This window comes from Myxine glutinosa, chromosome 3 (assembly GCF_964187855.1).
Source record: "Myxine glutinosa chromosome 3, kmMyxGlut1.1, whole genome shotgun sequence".
Classification (NCBI taxonomy): domain Eukaryota; kingdom Metazoa; phylum Chordata; class Myxini; order Myxiniformes; family Myxinidae; genus Myxine; species Myxine glutinosa.
In genome coordinates this window covers 191,464,445-191,485,774 of record NC_136263.1, presented here as the reverse complement: position 1 = coordinate 191,485,774, position 21,330 = coordinate 191,464,445, and the positions used below count along the sequence as shown (strand labels likewise).

Below are 21,330 nucleotides of genomic sequence, written 5' to 3'. Positions count from 1 at the left end.
TCGGACCTTAATAGTAGAGAAGGCAGGCCATGGGCGTCGAGGGGGCTACAGAGGAGGAAAACGTGGAGGTAGTTTCAGGGGTGGCTATGGCTCCCGGGGTGGAAGTAGTAGTTTTGGTGGTGGCCGCAGTCGAGATTACTATGGAGGCTCCCAGAGTTACGGCAGCTCCCGAAGGGATGATTATCAGGGTAGTGGACGAGAAGGAGACCGCCATTCACGTGACTACAGCGACAAGCGCTCCAACTGTGATTATTATAAAAGTTAGGAAGAGTTTGAAGCACTGAATGCTGCGGAGCAGCCGAGCCAAGATTCCTACACGGATTAACCGTGAACTCCACGTTCCTAAAGGCGTCTAAGTCCATGTAGTGAATACTTCTAGGCCTCTCCACCCAACCACCATGAAACCTGGCTCTCAGCTCGGCCTCCCTAAAAAAGTGCTATAGATTTGCTTGACTTTGGATTTTTGATCACAACCCCTTAACCTTCATTCAAAAAATGAAAAATAAAAATCAGAGGTTGATGAGATGGAGTTTGGCTTTGCAGGAGTTAAACTTGGAAATTGAGCATGTAAAGGGCAGGGACAATGTCGTTGCAGATGCTTTGTCCAGAGTAAACTAACTTTGGAAATCTCTGTAGGTTGTTTGAAGTTTTGTCGCTTTATTTTTGGGAAATATTGATTATCGTTGCTCACGGGAATTGATGATTTGGGTGAGTTTACTCTTGTTTGTTGGGAGAGTTTTGCCTACAAAGAAAGTTTTCACTATGTTCAAACTTTCTTTCTTGAGGGGGGGAAGTGTTACGGATTCGTCACTTCCGTTGTAGTGGTTTGCATCCACTGTAAATATTTCTGATTTCATGTACTATTATTGTGTTCAAAAGGTTTATTGTTCATGAACTGTTTTCAAAAGGTAAAAAAGTTAATGTTAAAAGAAACAGGAAACCGGATCGGGAACTGGACAACGAAGAGGAAGAAGAGGGAGAAAAGAAGGCGGAGGAAGTGGAGTCGGACAAGAAGCGTAGCTGCTTCTCGGTCTGGAGCGAACGTTGGCGAGCAAGAGTCCCTCGCGAACTTTCGGGAAAGGGCTTCCTGCGACAAAGTTGTCATCGCTGTGTCATCCTACGCAGGACATATCAACCTGCGTGTCAGGTTTTTGGCGGTGGATTCCGAGGAGAATTATCGCCGGGCCGTTACGTCTCAAGAGCGGGTCGTCGGCCATTTTGACTCGCGCAGGACTTGTGCTTCGCTCACGGTTTCGTCTCTTTTCAACCATTTTGACCGCATTCAGACCTCGATCTGGGGCGTGTATGTGACGTGGCTTTTTGAAGGTTAATTCGTTCATACCCGAGGGTGTGATCTCTCAGTCGCCTGTAGGGCGCCTTTGGATTTCCCAGTCGCCTTGAGGGCGCCTTTGTACAGCTTCGGCTGTGTGACTGCACTTGCCACCCGCACGGGATTCTGGTATCGATTGGACATCGTTCTGGCGATCGCTGGAGCGAATCAACTTCGTCTTGAAGCCGGGAATAAGAGACATTGGGGAATGTTCTTGTTTCACTCACTTGGAGAACAGTGAGTTATATATTACAAAACTGATGGTACCATCATAGGACATATTGATTGTACTTTTGAATACTATTGTTGTTGTACTGTTATTCTTGTGTGATCTTAATACAATATTTGTTTGTGAGTAACAATTGGGGTGGCTTCTCCATTGATCTTTGACACACAGAATAGCACTCTTTTATGCCGTGACTCCTCTCGGGGCTCGGAGGTACACCGTGACCAGGGGGTCGGGGAGGAGCACGTAACAATATATATATATATATACATACATTACATATATATATATATATATATATATATATATATATATATATATATATATATATATATATATATATATATACACACACAGACTTGGCATTTAATATGGAATATTTTTTTTGTGGGGGTGAACTTACTTTTCAAGATGTCTTAGAACCAAAAGTTCATTGGAATTATGTTGAAATTATTCTAGATTTTGTTAATGTGACCTTTAAAAGAAACAAAAACCACATTTGACATTTCGAAACAAATAAATTGATCCTTGAAAGTGATGTAAATTGATATCGAACTCAATTCATGGACGGTACTGTGTTAAACTTCTGTACGTTTTCCAGAAGTATCTCTTTATTTTGCACATTAGCCAAAACATTTTTAAACAAAAACAAAGGTTAAATTACGACTGGGATTACGGACAGTAAAATTACAGTTCAGTACTTCGTGTCACCCCCACGAGCATTCAGGAGAGCACGTACACGTTGAGGCATGCTGTTCACGAGATTTGCCAAGGTTTGGACAGGAATCGCTTGCCATGCAGTGACAATAGCCTGCTGCAATTCACGCACAGAGGTCGGCTGCTGGTCCAAGTGGTCGATTTGACGCGTTAATTCTGCCCACAAGTTCTCTATCGGATTCATATCCGGGGACATGGCAGGCCACTCCATATGCTCTACACCACGGTCAGCAAGAAAGTGTTGGATCATGCGAGCACGATGAGGCCCTGCATTGTCATCTTGGAAGACAAAGTTTCCTCGAAAGGCTGCACGAGCAAATGGAAGCAATGTTTCTTCCAGAATGGCCCTGTACTTGAACTGGTTCAGGTTTCCATTCAGAACAACCAGGTCAGTTTTGCCCCCTGCATGAAAAGCAGCCCAAACGGTCACCCCACCAACTCCAGCTTGGACTCTTGGCACTATACAATCTTTGTTGTCGGCTTCATGCACTTGTCTGCACACTCGGACGCGGCCATCTTGACGATAGACCAGAAATCTAGACTCGTCACTGAAGATCACATAATTCCAGTGTCCTGGCTGCCATTGACGGTGCTGGCGGTGTTGTCTGGTCAGGCGTGGCTTTCTCAGGGGACGCCTGGCACGATAGCCTGCGTGAAACAGTCGTTGGTTGACTAGCCTTCTGGATACAGGCACATTTGTCAATTGCTGCCACTCAGCCCTAAGCTGATTAGCTGACTTGGTACGGCCATTGCAGACTAACCAGTGCAGCTGGCGATCATCCCTCCTTGTGGTTCTGCGGGGACGTCCTGGCCTCGATATTAGAGTAGGGACACCCCTCTGAGCATTTCGTTTCAGGATCTTTGACACCTGACCTTGAGTGATGCCATACTGCCGAGCAATAGCACGCTGTTTCATGCCGTAATTTCGTAAAGCCACCACTCTATGACAAACAGCATTGTCGAGTTGACAGACCATCTCCAGAGGAAGCGGCAATAACTTTTGGAGATGTGCAGCAGTTGTTTTCCACTCATACAGAACGCAACAACCCTTGTATACCCGACTGTGAAGCCAATCATCAAATGCACCTGTCCGTACATTTTGCCACGCCACCTGTGATATAATCCTGTTGTTGACTTCTTGCTGCGACAGACAATCAGTGACATGGTTCTTTTAACAAATAAATCACCAAAGTGTAAAAGAAACTCACCAGATTGATATCCTGAGTTAAGAAATTAAACCCAAGTAAAGAGAAAAAAAAAATTCCATATTAAATGCCATGTATGTATGTATGTATATATATATATATATATATATACACACATATATATATATATATACACATACACACACATATATATATATACATACATACATACATACACACACACACACACACACACACACACACACACACACACACACACACACACACACACACACACACACACACACACACACACACACACACACACACACACACACACACACACACACCATCAGCAAACCAAATTTGATTCATGCTACACCAGCCATACATGAAGACCATTCGGCTGTGCCTAGATATTACTGCAGCTGCACCAAAGATACATGTCAACTGTGTCTCACAATAGATTATGTTGTACGGAAAATGCCTCGAGTCACTGCATGCAAAATTCACCCAACTGTCAGCAGAGAGTACGACCTGCTTGCTATACGTGAGCGAATCACTCATGATTTGCTGCAAACAGTCAACGTCACATCCACATTTCCAACTGCTCAAATTTGTCCTTTTTCAACAAGACTTGGCATACGTACTCACAGCTTCAAGAGGGTGGAGGGAGGGTTGGGTCTCACATTCAGAGTCATGACCCCCTCCTCCTTCACCCACCCAGAAAAGGGGAGGGGGGGGGGCAGGGCCCATGTTTAGGATGTATGGTCAAAATATAACAAAGTCCCCGTGGTGTACTACATGAATGAGGAAAGATGTTCATGGAACGTGTAAAGACAAACATTGTCATTCTGGCAAAGCACAAATTTGTAGAAAAGTCGAAGTTCTCGAGTAACAAAATGGGAATAGTATGCTATTTCCTGAACCTTTGAGATCAATGTAGGATAGTTACGTTTGTGGGGAAGATAGTATCAGTTCGATCAAGAATGTGTGTGTGTGTGTGTGTGTGTGTGTGTGTGTGTGTGTGTGTGTGTGTGTGTGTGTGTGTGTGTGTGTGTGTGTCAGCTCTATTACGAGCCTTAACCCATGTATTTAAAAAAAAAAAAAATTAGAGTATGAAGGGAAAGTGGTTTTGGAGACATGTGGGGCAGGATGACAGCTTTATACACATAAAACGATGCATATTCTATATCACAATGAAATGACCTCACACTTGCGCTAAAACATACAATGTGGGAAATAACTACCACTGTATTATGCAAAGTTACCACCTATAAATACCTGTCCACCTGTGTTTGTACATGTCTGAATTGAAATGTAGGAAACGTCAACATTTGAAATCAGTCTGGAAATTGCCAGGAATTCACATCAGCAGGTTTGCTTCAAGAACATGATAAATGCAGTGCTCAACCACTAATACCAAGGATTCTCAATGACAATTGGCCAGTGTCTGGTTACCTGATTCAAGTGAAGAGCACTTCCAAAAAAGATACAAATCAAATAGAGTGGCCTGTGATGGAAGCCCCAAAGGTGTCACATGGTGAAGAACTGAGAACGGTTGAGATGCCACGTAGAATTTGGCAAAAGGTGAAATGGCAAAAACCACAGAAGTTTTAAAGTACCCCTCTCCCCCATCTACTCCTCCGAAATCTCCAGTTTGTTTAGCTTCTGATTGAAAATCCTACTTCCCCCCACCCCCCCCCCCCCCTCACGCGCAACACTCACAAAAGGTGGAACGACCCCATGAAGTGGCGCGGACCCAGGCGGCGGAGCCTGCTTTCTGAGCGGGGCTGCCCGCCCTACTCCTCCGAGGACCCCCGCCGCCAGCAGGTCCCCAGAGGGGGCAGGGATTTCGGCGACGCCGCCGCCGCCTCTGCAGTCCACCTCGTTCTGCACGGCCACAGCTCCAGGGGAGCCAGCGCCCATGACTCTCCCGCCTCCTTCTCGCCAGCTCGCAACATCTGTTTAGAGATAAATATGGAAATAGAAAGAAAAAAATATACTTAGTTCACATATTTAAAAAATAAATAAAGTTCATGGACAAAAACAACTTACAGACTTGGCATTTAATATGGAATATTTTTTTTGTGGGGGTGAACTTACTTTTCATGATGTCTTAGAACCAAAAGTTCATTGGAATTATGTTGAAATTATTCTAGATTTTGTTAATGTGACCTTTAAAAGAAACAAAAGTGGTTTTTATGCTAATTGGGAGTCTTGCGAGATCTCGGAGACAGTGGGAGGGATTTTCGAAGCTCCACACGGTCTCCACGTTTTTCGAAGTTAAGGCTGTTCACAATTGTATTTTGTCGAAACTGTATTTATCTTTCGGTGTGTGAAGTTATTGTGTGCAACTTTGGTTGTTTCTCGGTGTTTATCTTTCATAAATTGATCGTCTGTTTGCCGTGTCGCGAGCAAGGCCTTTGCCGCGTCGTGAACGATTTGAAATCGAAGTTAAGTGATTGTTCCCATTTGTATTTTCATTAAAACTGTATTTATTTATGGTGTTGTACGTATATTGTGTCCCGACGAAGATTTTTTCGGTGCAAATCTTTCATACCTGCATTGAAAATCGTGTTAATTCGTGTCGTGTCTTGAGGCCTTGTACAGTGTACACTGTACAACCTTGAGGCTTTGTTTTTCTCTCAGCGGTCCGTCGTTTGTGATCCAATAACTTTCGTTCTCTGTATTCCCAGGCTTTTCACCCATAGCCTACTTCCTTGTGTAAATCTCAACTCCAAAAAAAAAAAAAAACATTTCCTTCTCTGTTCTCATTCGTTTATTCATTCTTATTCGTTCGTTCGTTCTTCGACCACGTGTTTCTCCCCCATTTCCCCAGATAGTTTTCACTGTTATTAACCTTCAATGTTTACACTTTCCCCTCAAGTTATGTATTCCGTCATATTTTATAACACCTTTTTCTTCTTCTTCTTTAAAAGGCTGCTTTCGACTTGCTCACCAAATCAATTCATCCCAAAAAAAATATCCATCTCCTATAGTGCCTTTTTTCTACATTCCCTAAACTCTCCTGCACTCCATCCTCCATCCAGCGTCCTAAAACGTATTTTTAACTCGAAGGTCACAAGAAACTCATTTTGCAATAAATGTTCGTTTCCCATAAATCGTACACTTTCTAAAATCCAATCCCACCCCTCCCCTCCAAATCTTCCCCATAACCCCTCCCCTCCAAATCTTCCCCATCACCCCTCCCCTCCAAATCTTCCCCATCACCCATCCCTTTCAAATCTCCCCCCTTGCCCCCTCCCTCCTAAACTACCCCCTCACCCCTCCCCGTCAAGACGCCCCCTCGCCCCTCCCCTCCTAGACTCCTCCCTCACCCCTCCCCTCCAAATCTCCCCCATATCCCATCCCTTTCAAATCCCTCCCCTTGTCCCTTCCCTCCCAAACTCCCCCCTCACCCCTCCCCTTCAAATCTCCCCACCCTCATTGCTTCTCAATTTCCCCCCTCTCACTCCTCCTCAAAGCATCCTCCCCGCTTCTTCCCCCTTCCAACACTCACCTCCATCTCCCCCAACCTTCTGCCTCGCTCTTCCCCCTCCTCAAATAACACCTCATTGTGCCTCACCCAATCACCATCAAACCTTTTGTCCGCCCCATCCTTCCCTTTCTCCGAGCTATTCTGAAATCTCTGACACACCTTCAACAGCTCTCCCTACCTCTTCCATCTCTTCCACATCTTACCCTACCCCTCCTCCCCCCTGTTCTGTATCTGATGCTCCCCCTTCCTCTTCATTAACGGTATGGACCTCAAACATCCGAGGCCTTCGTTCAAACTTAACTGATCTCTCCATACAGGTTGCTTCTGTCAAACCAGACATGATCTGCTTAACAGAAACTTTCCTCCTTTATGATGTCTCCGATTCCTTAGTATCTCTCCCGGGCTACTCCCTCCTCCGGTATGATAGACCTGAGCCTCGTCCTGGAGGTGGGGTTGCTATCTTTATCAAAAACTCTTCCTCATTCGCCCTGCACTGCACTGCACTCTCTCCACCTCACCCCCAGGAATACCTCTGGCTACGGCTTCCCCTTCGCTCCCACCTCTTGTTCATATGTGTGTTGTACCGTCCACCAAACAGTGATGACTCCATCTACATCTCGCTGTCTGATAATATGGACCAACTTCTATCTACTCATCCCAACTCTCTCTTCCTCATATGTGGTGATTTCAACTGTCATCATGCCAGTTGGCTGGGTGTGGGTACCTCTCTCACCAGCCATGGCTCCTCAGCAAAGGACTTCTGCGACTCACTGGGACTGACACAATCTGTCAATTTCCCGACCCGGATCTCAGTCAACGGAACATCTTCTCTTCTGGACTTGGTTATGACTAACTTCCCTGAAAATGTCTGCTGCTCTTCTTCTGCTCCAATCGGATCATCTGATCATGTCCTTGTTAAAGTGGACATCTCTCTGACCATCCTCAGGGAGCCTGCTCAGCGTCGACGAGTCTGGCATTTCACTCAGGCCAACTGGCACGGTCTTCAAGCAGCCATCAATCATCTGGACTGGTCTCCCATCTCTAGCACCTCTGACATCAACTCATCCTGGGAATTCTTCCAATGTAAATTGCTCTCTCTCATGCACAGAGTTATCCCATCTCGTCTTCAGTTGTCATACCCTTCCTCCCGTCCATGGTACACGGAATCTTGTGGTGAGGCTGTTGCCTAGAAACAACTTGCCTTCGTCTCCTGGAAAGCAAATCCAACGGAAGGAAATCTCATTTCCTTTCACAAAGCCCGAAACAAGTGTGTGTCCACCCTCAGGAGAGCCAGGAAACAATATCTCTCCGTTCTCAAGACCGAACTCTCTTATCTGTCTCCCTCTTCCAAATCCTGGTGGCGTCTGGTCAAATCCGTTTCTGGTGTTTGTTCCCCCTCCATCCCCTCCCTTACCTCAAATGGCTACACAACTGACTCCGCACGTGAAAAAGCTGAATGCCTCAACTCTGTGTTTGCCTCTAAATCTTGTGTCCCAAACCCATCCCTCTCTGTACCCACCATACCCGGTCGTACCCTGCTGCTCCTGGACTCCGTGTCCTTTCCTCCTGACAAGGTGGAAAAGTTTCTGTCAACCCTCGACTCTGATTCTGCAACTGGACCCGACGGCATCAGCCCACGGGTCCTAAAATCCTGCTCTGCCGCTCTATCTCACCCTCTCTCTGTTCTCTTCACCCTCTCTTTTGCTCAACGTCAACTGCCATCTGCTTGGAAATCAGCCAACATCACCGCTATGCACAAAAAAGGTGCAAAAACAGATCCTAGCAACTACAGACCAATCAGCCTTCTCCCAATTATCAGCAAAGTCATGGAATCCATCATTGCTTCGGATATGAAATCTTTCCTCTTCTCCAATGGCTTGATCTCTGATCATCAATTTGGTTTCAGACCAGGTCACTCTACTCTGGACATGCTGCTTCTGCTGTCTCAACAATGGATGGAGGTCCTCAATGCCAAACAGGAAATTAGAGCCGTCTCCCTCGACATATCACGTGCCTTCGACACGGTCTGGCACCCCGCTCTGCTCACCAAACTCTCCTCCTTTGGTATCCATGGAAATCTCCACGCATGGCTGGCGGACTTCCTCTCTAGTCGTCGTCAACGTGTGGCCCTGAATGGGTTTCTCTCATCTCCTCTTCCTGTTCAGGCTGGAGTTCCCCAAGGCAGTGTTCTGGGCCCCGTGCTTTTTCTGGTCTTCATCAATGATCTCTCTGACTCTCTTGAAAATCCTCTCTATCTCTTTGCTGATGACTCCACTCTCTGCCGCTCCATACCTCATCCCTCAGATCGGCAGTCTGCAGCCTCCTCACTCTCTGAAGACTTGGACAAAATCACAGACTGGTCAAACAAGTGTAACATGTCTTTCAATCCTGACAAATCTCACACTCTTACTTTGTCTCTCCGAAAAGATTGACTGGACAACCCTCCCATCTACTTTCTCAACAATCCTCTCCAAGAAATAATGTCACTCAAGCTTTTGGGTCTCACTATCTGCCATGATCTTTCTTGGGAAAACCACATTTCCAAGCTGGCCTCCAAAGCCAGTCGCCGACTGGGCATCCTCCGTCGTGCGAAGTCCTTCCTCGGCACACCTGAGCTCCTCACCACATACAAGGCTTTCATCCGCAGCTCAATGGAATACTGTTCTCCCCTATGGGCCGGTGCTCCTGCCTCACACCTAGCTCGGCTTCACGCTGTTGAAACCAAAGCTTTCAGAATTATTGGAATCTCCCGCGATGAAGCTATCTCTGAGGGCCTTTCACTCACTCACCGCAGGCAGGTAGGTGGTCTTTCTGTCTTCTACCGACTCCTCTCCGGCCTTGCACCCCCAGCTCTCTCTGTGCTCTGTCCCCCAAATATTCCTACAGGTCGCACAAGATCTGCCAGCAACCCTCTGATGGTTAAACTGCCGAAATCTCGGCTCTCTGCTCACCTTCACTCTTTCATTCCTCTTTTCTCCCGCCTCTGGAACAAACTCCCTCACTCCCTTCAATCCCACTCCTCCCTCCAGGTCTTTAAAACAGCTGTTCACCACCATCTCTTATCTTCCCCCATCCAAAACCTTGATCTTTTCTACCCCCGCTAATTCACCCCAGATCCACCTTGTTTGAAATTCCAACTTCTTTCCTGGAAGTCCTGGCAGTGTCCATGTTTTATACCTCTCCCACCACCCCCTTCCCATGCCCCCCCCCCCCCCGCCCCCAAAGCCCTCGCCCTCTCTCAGATCTCTCGATGTCTCCATGTCTCTCGGTCCCTCGGTCCCTCCTCTCAAATGTTGTGTTTGTGTCCTTCCCCCTCTCTCCCCATCTTGTCTACCGCTCCCGATGTTATATGTTTTATGTGTCAGTTTGTCTTTTTGTGTGATTAATGTTCGCTCTTTCGCGAGCCTCGATCTTGAATACAAAAAAAAAAAAAAAAAAAAACATTTGACATTCCGAAACAAATAAATTGATCCTTGAAAGTGATGAAAACTGATATCGAACTCAATTCATGGACAGTACTGTGTTAAACTTCTGTACGTTTTCCAGAAGTATCTCTTTATTTTGCACATTAGCCAAAAAATTTTTTAACAAAAACAAAAGTTAAATTACGAATGGGATTACAGACAGTAAAATTACAGTTCAGAACTTCGTGTAACCCCCATGAGCATTCAGGAGAGCACGTACACGTTGAGGCATGCTGTTCACGAGATTTGCCAAGGTTTGAACAGGAATCGCTTGCCATGCAGTGACAATAGCCTGCTGCAATTCATGCACAGAGGTCGGCTGCTGGTCCAAGTGGTCGATTTGACGCGTTAATTCTGCCCACAAGTTCTCTATCGGATTCATATCCGGGGACATGGCAGGCCACTCCATATGCTCTACACCACGGTCAGCAAGAAAGTGTTGGATAATGCGAGCACGATGAGGCCGTGCATTGTCATCTTGGAAGACAAAGTTTCCTCGAAAGGCTGCACGAGCAAATGGAAGCAATGTTTCTTCCAGAATGGCCCTGTACTTGAACTGGTTCAGGTTTCCATTCAGAACAACCAGGTCAGTTTTTCCCCCTGCATGAAAAGCAGCCCAAACGGTCACCCCACCACCTCCAGCTTGGACACTTGGCACTATACAATCTTTGTTATAGGCTTCATGCACTTGTCTGCGCACTCGGACACGGCCATCTTGACGATAGACCAGAAATCTAGACTCGTCACTGAAGATCACATGATTCCAGTGTCCTGGCTGCCATTGACGGTGATCTCTGGCCCACTGCAATCGGCCCTGGCGGTGTTGTCTGGTCAGGCGTGGCTTTCTCAGGGGACGCCTGGCACGATAGCCTGCTTGAACCAGTCGTTGGTTGACTAGCCTTCTGGATACAGGGGATTACAGGCACATTTGTCAGTTGCTGCCACTCAGCCCTAAGCCGATTAGCTGACTTGGTACGGCCATTGCGGACTAACCGGTGCAGCTGGCGATCATCCCTCCTTGTGGTTCTGCGGGGACGTCCTCCTGGCCTCGGTATTGGAGTCGGGACACCCCTCTGAGCATTTTGTTTCAGGATCTTTTACACCTGACCTTGAGTGATGCCATACTGCCGAGCAATAGCACGCTGTTTCATGCCGTAATTTCGTAAAGCCACCACTCCATGACAAACAGCATTGTCGAGATGACGGACCATCTCCAGAGGAAGCGGCAATAACTTTTGGAGACGTGCAGCAGTTGTTTTCCACTAATACAGAACGCAACAACCCTTGTATACCCGACTGTGAAGCCAATCATCAAGTGCACCTGTCCGTACATTTTGCCATGCCACCTGTGATATAATCCTGTTGTTGACTTCTTGCTGCGACAGACAATCAGTGACATGGTTCTTTTAACAAATAAATCACCAAAGTGTAAAATAAACTCACCAGATTGATATGCTGAGTTAAGAAAGTAAACCCAAGTCAAGAAAAAAAATGTATTCCATATTAAATGCCAAGTCTATTTGATTTGAAGTTCTTGTTGGCGATTTATTCATTAACAAAAACTGTCTCCTGGTCTTATTCCTACCTATCTCGATTGTTGCACACTCACCTCTGCCTGCACTAGCTATTGATTGTATCCATCAGTAAAAACACCAATCTCAAGGCAAATAAACATCCTGATACACCCACTTACTCTGGGGGCGCAGGCTGGGGCCGGGCCCATAGGAGGGATCGGTGGCGTCTTTTGCGACCTTGTCTGGATCGCCAGCCGCCCGTAAAGTGGGGAACTCCTGCTGGAACAACTTCGAGTGCTGGTTTGCCATTTTCGTGACTAAGGTGTCAGACAACCAAACAGAACAAAGGTTGGCATTTTAGATACATAATACCACCGTGCAGCTCATAGAGACTGTATTGGGAAGGAGAGGTGTACAATAAATTGATTAATTGCATAAATAAAATCAATAAATAATGATCATAAAATATTTTTTTAATCAATTGGCTAATAACATACCGAAACTACCAGTGCATCATTCGAAGCTATAACTTTTAGAAAAATAATTAAATAGGTCATTAATCCCAAAAAAATTTATTAATCAATAAATAAATCAATCAATTAATTTATTAATCAATAAATCTGAAATATCCTTTATAGCCACATCACTTGGTCATTATAGTGTCCAAATATTAGCTTCCTAGCACAAAAGGTGCCTGAGATAATACCCAGAAGAGAAAGGAAATAAATAAGTTCTTAATTAATCGATAATAATTAATTGATCAATTAATTAATTAATCAAAAAAACAAAAAATACTGTTTTTGCCGTAGCACTTGCTCACGATTGTGCCGAAATTTCAGCTTCCTAGCTCAAAGGATGACTGAGATATCGCCCGGGCAAACAAATAAGAAAACATGAAAACAAACAACCAGAGTGAAAACTGAGTACTCCCTTTCAGCGCGAGTCATTGCCGGGCCCCCTTCGGTGCCTGGCAATGACGTTAAGCAGCGCCTAGAGATGGCATAGGAAAGGAGCGGTGTACAAGAATGCCAACTTCCAAGAGAACAAGAAACGATTCTTGACTTGTACAGCCTTTGTTGATTAAAAAAGAACGATTCAAAACATTTTCCACTAAATCCCAAAGATAAGTGACAACACAAAAGGATACCTACCATCTCCCAAATCGTCTTTGACCGTTGGCTGCGCCCACGACTTGCTCGCTCCTTTGGGAGGTGTACTCTGCTGCACAAGCAAACACGCACAAGCAAATTGAATGAGAGATACCTAAGCATCCAAAGAGATACCAAAGCATCCAAAAAAAGGATAGGCGGGTCGAATACCTCCGGAAGTGCTGGCTTGGGTGGCACGGCTATGGCAGAGTTTTGTGAAGCCGGCGAGGGCTGCAACTCCGGCGGCAGAGCAGCCGGTGCAGCGGAACTGCTGCTATAAAAGGGGGATAGGGTGAGGTGATAAAATAAATAAAAGAACAAAGTAGCCTTATGTCCAAAATGCAAAGATAATACAAAAAAGCAGCAGCAGCTCAGATGGAACAATTTGGGATGAATGAATGAATGAATGAATGAATGATCGTTTTAAAGGCCATTTTCCCCGCTAGAGCGGGGGTTAGCCTTGCGGGCCCCATGACAATGAATGATGTGAACATAATGGAATCTCCAGTGAGCTCTGCACAACACCACCACCACCACCACCACCACCACCACCACTACTACCACTACTACCACCAAATAACCAGTTGCCAAGTTTTGTCAGTGCAAACACCTCTTGTCTTCGCGTGATTCTTGCTTGCTGGCCCATCCTGAACCGTCCTTGGGGACGAGGGTCACGTTGGGGTCGTTGCCCTTGTTCTCGGCTTTCAGGCTGGGTAGATTGGCAGGTGGGGGCATGCGGCGTGCGGTCGCCACCTTGCCGAGACTCTGCAAGCCATGACGTGTGGCGACTGCACCAGAAAGACAAATGGTGGGGAGGGGGGGGGAAAGATGGCAGCCAAAAATACAATTTCATTCCCGAATTGTACCATAAAGAGCAAAGCAGCAACACCGAGATGTCCGACAAATGCTTGCCACAGAGCATGGGGATTTGAACCAGATAATGTAGTCCAGATAGAATGGGAGGGAGGAAGAAGACTGCCAGACAGTCGAAACTCACTTGCGGCCTTTTGGGTTTCGATCGACTTGCCCTTGTACGTGTTATAAAGACTTAGCGACGAGTACTTTGGCTTTGCATCCTTTGCCTTGCTGGACTGCCCCAAACGCTCGGACATTGCGCTGGAAGATCATCGAGTATGAAGCTCCCCGTGTGTCCTCAGAACGCGCCGCAGCCTGAAGGCATTTCACAAAACATAGGGGTCAGTCAGAATAACATGTGGTATCAATGTCAGGAGAAACTCAAATTGGGTACACTCCCGAACATCCTACTAAGTTGCGATTAATGTTTCCGATTTCTTAACAACACCACAGCTTTATCCACTTTGATTGCACCATCCCTCCATTTTATTTGGTGTTATTGGGAAAGTGCTATAGTTGATCGATCAATGAAAAATAGTGCAACCTTCAAAGGACTTGGACATTCAATGTCATAAACAAAGACATTCAGGACAGGCCAGTCTTTTGGGACTGTCACTGGTAACATGTAACAGGTGCCACTGGTAACATGTAACAGGTGCTAGTGCTACCTGCCGCATGGTCGAATTGTCAGCGACTAGACCAACACTCCTCACCCCTCCCTAGCATTGCTAGTGGGGAGGGTGACTGACACCCTGCCAAGACAAAAACAACATCTGAAAAAGGGTACATGAGCTCCCAAGAGTAGCCAAAGGCCATCCAGTAATGAGATATTATCTCCTAAAAAAAACCCACCTGGATTGGACTGGTTTGAGTCGTAACAAAGACTTTAAAATGGTACGTGCTGCTTCCTTTCTTGCCGTTCAGCATTTAAAGGTATAGAGCACGGACAATCCCTAATGGTTGGCATCCATGGGGAGGAGGAAATGCACCGCTGAGTGCGATGGCAAAAGCGGTGCCATTGCTGCAACGTCACTGGTACCCAGAGTATCCTGGGAAGTGATGGTAGTGAGGACACTTCCCCAGAGCTCAGTGGCCGTGTTAAGTTTCTGTCTCGTCAGCACGTCTGTGTCAGCGCCATTACTAGCCTTACGCACACCATGTATAAAAAAGATAAATGGCATAAAAACCCGCTTTATAAATTGTCAACAATTTCTTCAATGCACGACACTTTAATACCTCAACCCACCAACACAAAATTGCTATCCCCTCTCCATCAAACACCCTGTGTACAAAACAAATGTTCAATGTACTCTGGCAACACAGTCATTTAATTTACTTCTTTTTTCTGCTAATTCTTTTCACCAAAGTAAAACCAGAACCAGAATGCTATTCAAATACAAATCACCATGGAAGAGAGGTTGAGGAGAAGGGGGGTTTGGGAGGTTTGGGTTGGGGGGGGAGGGAGGGGGAGATGGGTTTAAGGCTCAATCAAGAAGCAAACAACTTTTGTCAATCTCTAAAAACATCAGCATGTTCAGACTTCCATGCTTTTAACTCGGGCACATTCAGATCTAATGCTCATTTTGCTGGTGACAATAACAAAAACAAAACAGGAAAGAGCAAATCAGAGATTGCACCCCTCGCCAGGACTTGTTTTTAGTGTTTTAAAAGCTTTTGTGTTAAAACAAGTATGGCGGCTTAACCACGTGACCGATGTCATCAAATTTGTTTTCTTCGCCAATTTATCCCTAGATGATGCTCAAGAAATTTCATCTTGATCGGAGGAAGTTTTGTACTTGTCGAATCATGACATCATAATGTAAGCCCCTATTACATCATCATTAACACATGTTATTCCCCATGGAGAGTTCTTTACAATGAGCCATGTCTCATTTTTTTTCGATGTAGCGCTTTTTTTGTTTGTTTTTTTGTATACTGAATCGAGGCTCGTGAAAGAGCTGACATTTACTTCACAAACAAATCAACCAGACAAACAAAATATATAAAAAGAGGGAGCGGAAGACAAGATGGGGAGGGAAGGGGGAAGCACAGTATAAAACACAAGGACACCAAGGACTTCCAGGACAGAAGTTGGTATTTCAAAAAAGTGGAATTGGGGTGAAATAAGCGGGGGTAGAAAAGATCAAGGTTTTGGATGGGGGAAGATAAGAGATGGTGGTGAACAGCTGTTTTAAAGACCTGGAGGGTGGAGTGGGATTGAAGAGAGTGAGGGACTTTGTTCCAGAGGCAGGAGAAAAGAGGAATGAAGGAGTGAAGGTGAGTAGGGAGTCTTGATTTTGACAGTTTAACCATAAGAGGGTTGCAGGCAGATCTTGTGCGACCTGTAGGAATATTTGCGGGACAAAGCCCAGAGAGAGCTGGGGGGGCAAGGCCAGAGAGGAGTCGGTATAAGACGGAAAGACCACCAACCTGCCTGCGGTGAGTGAGTGAGAGGCCCTTGGAGTTAGATTCATCGCGGGAGATTCCAATGATTCTGAATGCTTTTGTTTCAACAGCGTGAAGACGAGCTAGGTGTGAGGCAGGAGCACCAGCCCAGAGGGGAGGGCAGTATTCCATTGAGCTGCGGATGAAAGCCTTGTATGTGGTGAGGAGTCAGGTGTGCCAAGGACTTCGCACAACGGAGGATGCCCAGTCGGCGACTGGCTTTGGAGGCCAGATTTGAAATGTGGTTTTCCCAGGAAAGATCATGGCAGATAGTGAGACCCAAAAGCTTGAGTGACAGAACTTCTTGGAGAGGATTATTCAGAAAGTGGATGGGAGGGTTGTCCAGTCGGTCTTTTCGGAGAGACATCGTAAGAGTGGGATTTGTCAGGATTGAAAGACATGTTCCACTTGTTTGCCCAGTCTGTGATTTTGTCCAGGTCTGCAGAGATTGAGGAGGCTGCAGACTGCCAATCTGAGGGATGAAGAATGGAGCGACAGAGAGTAGAGTCATCAGCAAAGAGATAGAGAGGATTTTCAAGAGTCAGAGAGATCATTGATGAAGACCAGAAAAAGCACAAGGCCCAGAACACTGCCTTGGGGAACTCCAGCCTGAACAGGAAGAGGAGATGAGAGAAACCCATTCAGGGCCACACGTTGACTATGACTAGAGAGGAAGTCCGCCAGCCATGCGTGGAGATTTCCATGGATACCAAAAGAGGAGAGTTTGGTGAGCAGAGCGGGGTGCCAGACTGTATCGAAGGCACGTGATATGTCAAGGGAAATATATATATATATATATATATATATATATATATATTTATTTATTTATTTCCCTTGACATATCTCGTGCCTTCGATACAGTCTGGCACCCCGCTCTGCTCATGTGATATGCACGTGATATGTCAAGGGAGACAGCTCTAATTTCCTGTTTGGCATTGAGGACCTCCATCCATTGTTGAGAAAGCAGAAGCAACATGTCCAGAGTAGAGTGACCAGGTCTGAAACCAAATTGATGATCAGAGATCAAGCCATTGGAGAAGAGGAAAGATTTCATATCTGAAGCAATGATGGATTCCATGACTTTGCTGATAATTGGGCGAAGGCTGATTGGTCTGTAGTTGCTGGGATCTGTTTTTGTACCTTTTTTGTGTAAAGCGGTGATGTTGGCAGATTTCCAAGCAGATGGCAGATGACCTTGAGCAAAAGAGAGGGTGAAGAGAACAGAGAGAGGGAGTGAAAGAGCGGAAGAACAGGATTTTAGGACCCGTGGGCTGATGCCGTCAGGTCCAGTTGCAGAATCAGAGTCGAGGGTTGACAAAAACTTTTCCACCTCGTCAGGAGGAAAGGACACAGAGTCCAGGAGCAGCTGGGTACGACTGGGTACGGTGGGTACAGAGAGGGATGGGTTTTGGACACAAGATTTAGAGGCAAACACAGAGTTGAGGCATTCAGCTTTTTCACGTGCGGAGTCAGCGGTGTGGCCGTTTGAGGTGAGAGAGGGGATGGAGGGGGAACAAACACCAGAAACAGATTTGACCAGACGCCACCAGGATTTGGAAGAGGGAGACAGATAAGAGAGTTCTGTCCTGAGAACGGAGAGATATTGTTTCCTGGCTCTCCTGAGGGTGGACACACACTTGTTTCGGGCTTTGTGGAAGGAAATGAGATTTCCTTCCGTTGGATTTGCTTTCCAGGAGACGAAAGCAAGTTGTTTCTGGGCAATAGCCTCACCACAAGATTCCGTGTACCATGGATGGGAGGAAGGGTATGACAACTGAAGACGAGATGGGATATAATAAATCTGTGCATGAGAGAGAGCAATTTACTTTGGAAGAATTCCCAGGATGAGTTGATGTCAGAGGCGGTAGAGATGGGAGACCAGTCCAGATGATTGATGGCTGCTTGAAGACCGTGCCAGTTGGCCTGAGTGAAATGCCAGACTCGTCGACGCTGAGGAGGCTCTCTGAGAATGGTCAGAGAGATGTCCACTTTAACAAGCACATGAGCAGATGAGCCGATTGGAGCAGAAGAAGAGCAGCAGACATTTTCAGGGAAGTTAGTCATAACCAAGTCCAGAAGAGAAGATGCTCCGTTGACTGAGATCCGGGTCGGGAAATTGACAGATTGTGTCAGTCCCAGTGAGTCACAGAAGTCCTTTGCTGAAGAGCCATGGCTGGTGAGAGAGGGACCCACACCCAGCCAACTGGCATGGTGAAAATTGAAATCACCACATATGAGGAAGAGAGAGTTGGGATGGATAGATAGAAGTTGGTCCATATTATCAGACAGCGAGATGTAGATGGAGTCATCACTGTTTGGTGGACGGTACAACACACATATGAACAAAAGGTGGGAGCGAAGGGGAAGCCGTAGCCAAAGGTATTCCTGGGGGTGAGGTGGAGAGAGGGCAGTGCAGGGCGAGTGAGGAAGAGAGTTTTTTATAAAGATAGCAACCCCACCTCCAGGACGAGGCTCAGGTCTATCATACCAGAGGAGGGAGTAACCTGGGAGAGACACCAAGGAATCAGAGACATCATGAAGGAGGAAAGTTTCTGTTAAGCAGATCACGTCTGATTTGTCAGAAGCAACCTGTATGGAGAGATCAGTCAAGTTTGAGCGAAGGCCCCAGATGTTTGAGGTCCATACTGTTAAAGAAGAGGAAGGGGGAGCATCGGATACAGAACAGGGGGGGGGGGGAGTGGTAGGGTAAGATGTGGAAGAGGAGGAAGAGGTAGGGAGAGATGTTGAAGGTGTGTCAGAGATTTCAGAATAGCTTGGAGAAAGGGAAGAATGGGGCAGTCAAAAGGTTTGATGGTGATTGGGTGAGGCGCAGTGAGGTGTTATTTGAGGAGGGGGAAGAGTGAGGCAGACGGTTGAGGGAGATGAAGGTGAAAGTTGGAAGGGGGAAGAAGCGGGGAGGACACTTTGAGGAGGAGGGGTGAGAGGGGAGTCTAGGAGGGGAGGAGTGATGGAGAGTCTCGGAGGGGAGGGGTGTGGGGGTAGTTTAGGAGGGAAGGCGCAAGGGGGGGGGGAGATCTGAAAGGGATGGGTGATGGGGAAGATTTGGAGGGGAGGGGCAAGGGGGAAGATTTGAAAGATGGGTGATGGGGATGATTTGGAGAGGAGGGGCAAGGGGGTAGATTTAGAGGGGAGGGGTGATGGGGAAGTTTTGGAGGGGAGGGTTGATGGGGAAGATTTGATGGGGAGGGGCAAGGGGGAAGATTTGAAAGGGATGGGTGATGGGGAATATTTGGAGGGGAGGGGCAAGGGGGAATATTTGAAAGTGATGGATGATGGGGAAGATTTAGAGGGGAGGAGCAAGGGGGTGGATTTGGAGGGGAGGGGTGATGGGAAGTTTTGAATGGGAGGGGTGATGGGGAAGTTTTGGAGAGGAGGGGTGAGATTGGATTTTGAAAAATGTACGATTAATGGGAAACAAACATTTATTGCAAAATGAGTTTCTTGCGACCTTCGAGTCAAAAATACGTTTGAGGACGCTGAAGGATGGGTGGAGTTCTGGAGAGTTTAGGGAATGTATGAAAGAGGCACTGTAACTGTAAGAGATGGAATTTTTTTTTGGAATGAATAGATTTGGTGAGCAAGTCGAAAGCATCCTTTTATAGAAGAAGAAGAAAAAGGTGTTATAGTATATGACAGAATACAGTTCTTCAGGGGACAGTTGAAACATTTTTTAACGACGTGAACACGTGATCACGAACAACGTGGTCGAAGAACGAACGAACAAATAAGAACGAACAACGGATAAGAACAGAGAAGGGAATTTTTTTTTTTTTTTTTTTTTTTTGAGTTGAGCTGAAAACAGACAGACCGAACGTGAAACGTGAAAATTAGAGACCGAAAGTAATTGCGAGCGCAATCGAAGAAACCGCTGAGACAGAAACAAAGCCTTAAGCCAAGGTGGAAACCAAGGTTTTGGAGAAACCCAAGTCAAGAAACCTTGGGTTTTGGAGAAATAAAGGTGCAAAGTTTTCCAGTTTTTCCAAGATGACCCCTGTACCACATGACCTTTGACGTCATAATCATTAAGAAATTCTACAGGGGATCCACCTATGGTGAAAATTTCCTGTCAATGGGACCAACGGTTGCAGAGAATCATATTTATTCTGTGCGGACAGACAGAAAAATGAAAACTCACTCATCGAGCGACACTTGGCAAAACAGAACAAAGTAGAATGGCACTCAGTAGAACATCCTTTTGACATCAAAAATAATTTGTGGGAGAATTCAGTGACCTGATATGCAAATCATCTTCAAAGTTCAAGGTAATCGGATGAAAATTGACAATTTTAGAAATTTGGCCGATGTTGACCTTGCAACCTATGTTGATCTAAAAATAGTTGGTAGTCGAATTCAGTTAGTTAATATGAAAATCCCATTCAAATTTGAAGTCAATCGGATGAAAATCAAGGATTTTAGAAATTCGGAAAAAGTGGTTGACCTTTGGCCTATGCTGATCTCAAAAATAGTTGGTGTTGAATTCAGTTAGCTAATATGAAAATCCCATTCAAATCTGAAGTCAATCGGATGAAAATTGAGGATTTTAGAAATTCGGAAAAAGTGGTTGACCTTTGGCCGATGCTGATCTCAAAAATAGTTGGCGGTCAAATTCAGTTAGCCAATATGAAAGTCCCATTCAAATTTCAAGTGAAACGGATAAAAATTGAGGATTTTAGAAATTTGAAAGAAAGTGGTTGACCTTTTGACCTCAAAAATACAGACTTGGCATTTAATATGGAATATTTTTTGTTCTTGACTTGGGTTTACTTTCTGAACTCAGTATATCAATCTGGTGAGTTTCTTTTACCCTTCGGTGATGTCTTTGTTGAAAGAACCATGTCACTGATTGTCTTTCGCAGCAAGAAGTCAATAACAGGATTATATCACAGGTGGCGTGACAAAATGTAAGGCCAGGTACATTTGACGATTGGCTTCACAATCGGGTATATAAGGGTTGTTGCGTTCT

At 45.8% G+C, this 21,330-nt stretch overlaps 1 protein-coding gene across 5 annotated transcripts in view; it reads right to left on the bottom strand.

Annotated features, from left to right (window-relative positions):
• Positions 1 to 21,330, bottom strand: part of LOC137424099 (protein PRRC2C) — a 190,575-nt gene that overhangs the window by 141,715 nt on the left and 27,530 nt on the right. For 3 of the 5 annotated variants that reach the window (XM_078774907.1, XM_078774910.1, XM_078774911.1), the window contains exons 2-7: positions 14,044 to 14,216; positions 13,657 to 13,834; positions 13,218 to 13,320; positions 13,050 to 13,119; positions 12,078 to 12,215; positions 5,147 to 5,382 (exon numbers count right to left, since the gene is read on the bottom strand). In XM_078774907.1, coding sequence (XP_078631033.1) covers positions 5,147 to 5,382; positions 12,078 to 12,215; positions 13,050 to 13,119; positions 13,218 to 13,320; positions 13,657 to 13,834; positions 14,044 to 14,158 — 840 coding nt within the window. In that variant the 5' untranslated portion in view covers positions 14,159 to 14,216. The remainder of the gene's footprint in view (positions 1 to 5,146; positions 5,383 to 12,077; positions 12,216 to 13,049; positions 13,120 to 13,217; positions 13,321 to 13,656; positions 13,835 to 14,043; positions 14,217 to 21,330) is intronic. The other 2 variants (XM_078774909.1, XM_078774908.1) reach the window with 2 other exon arrangements.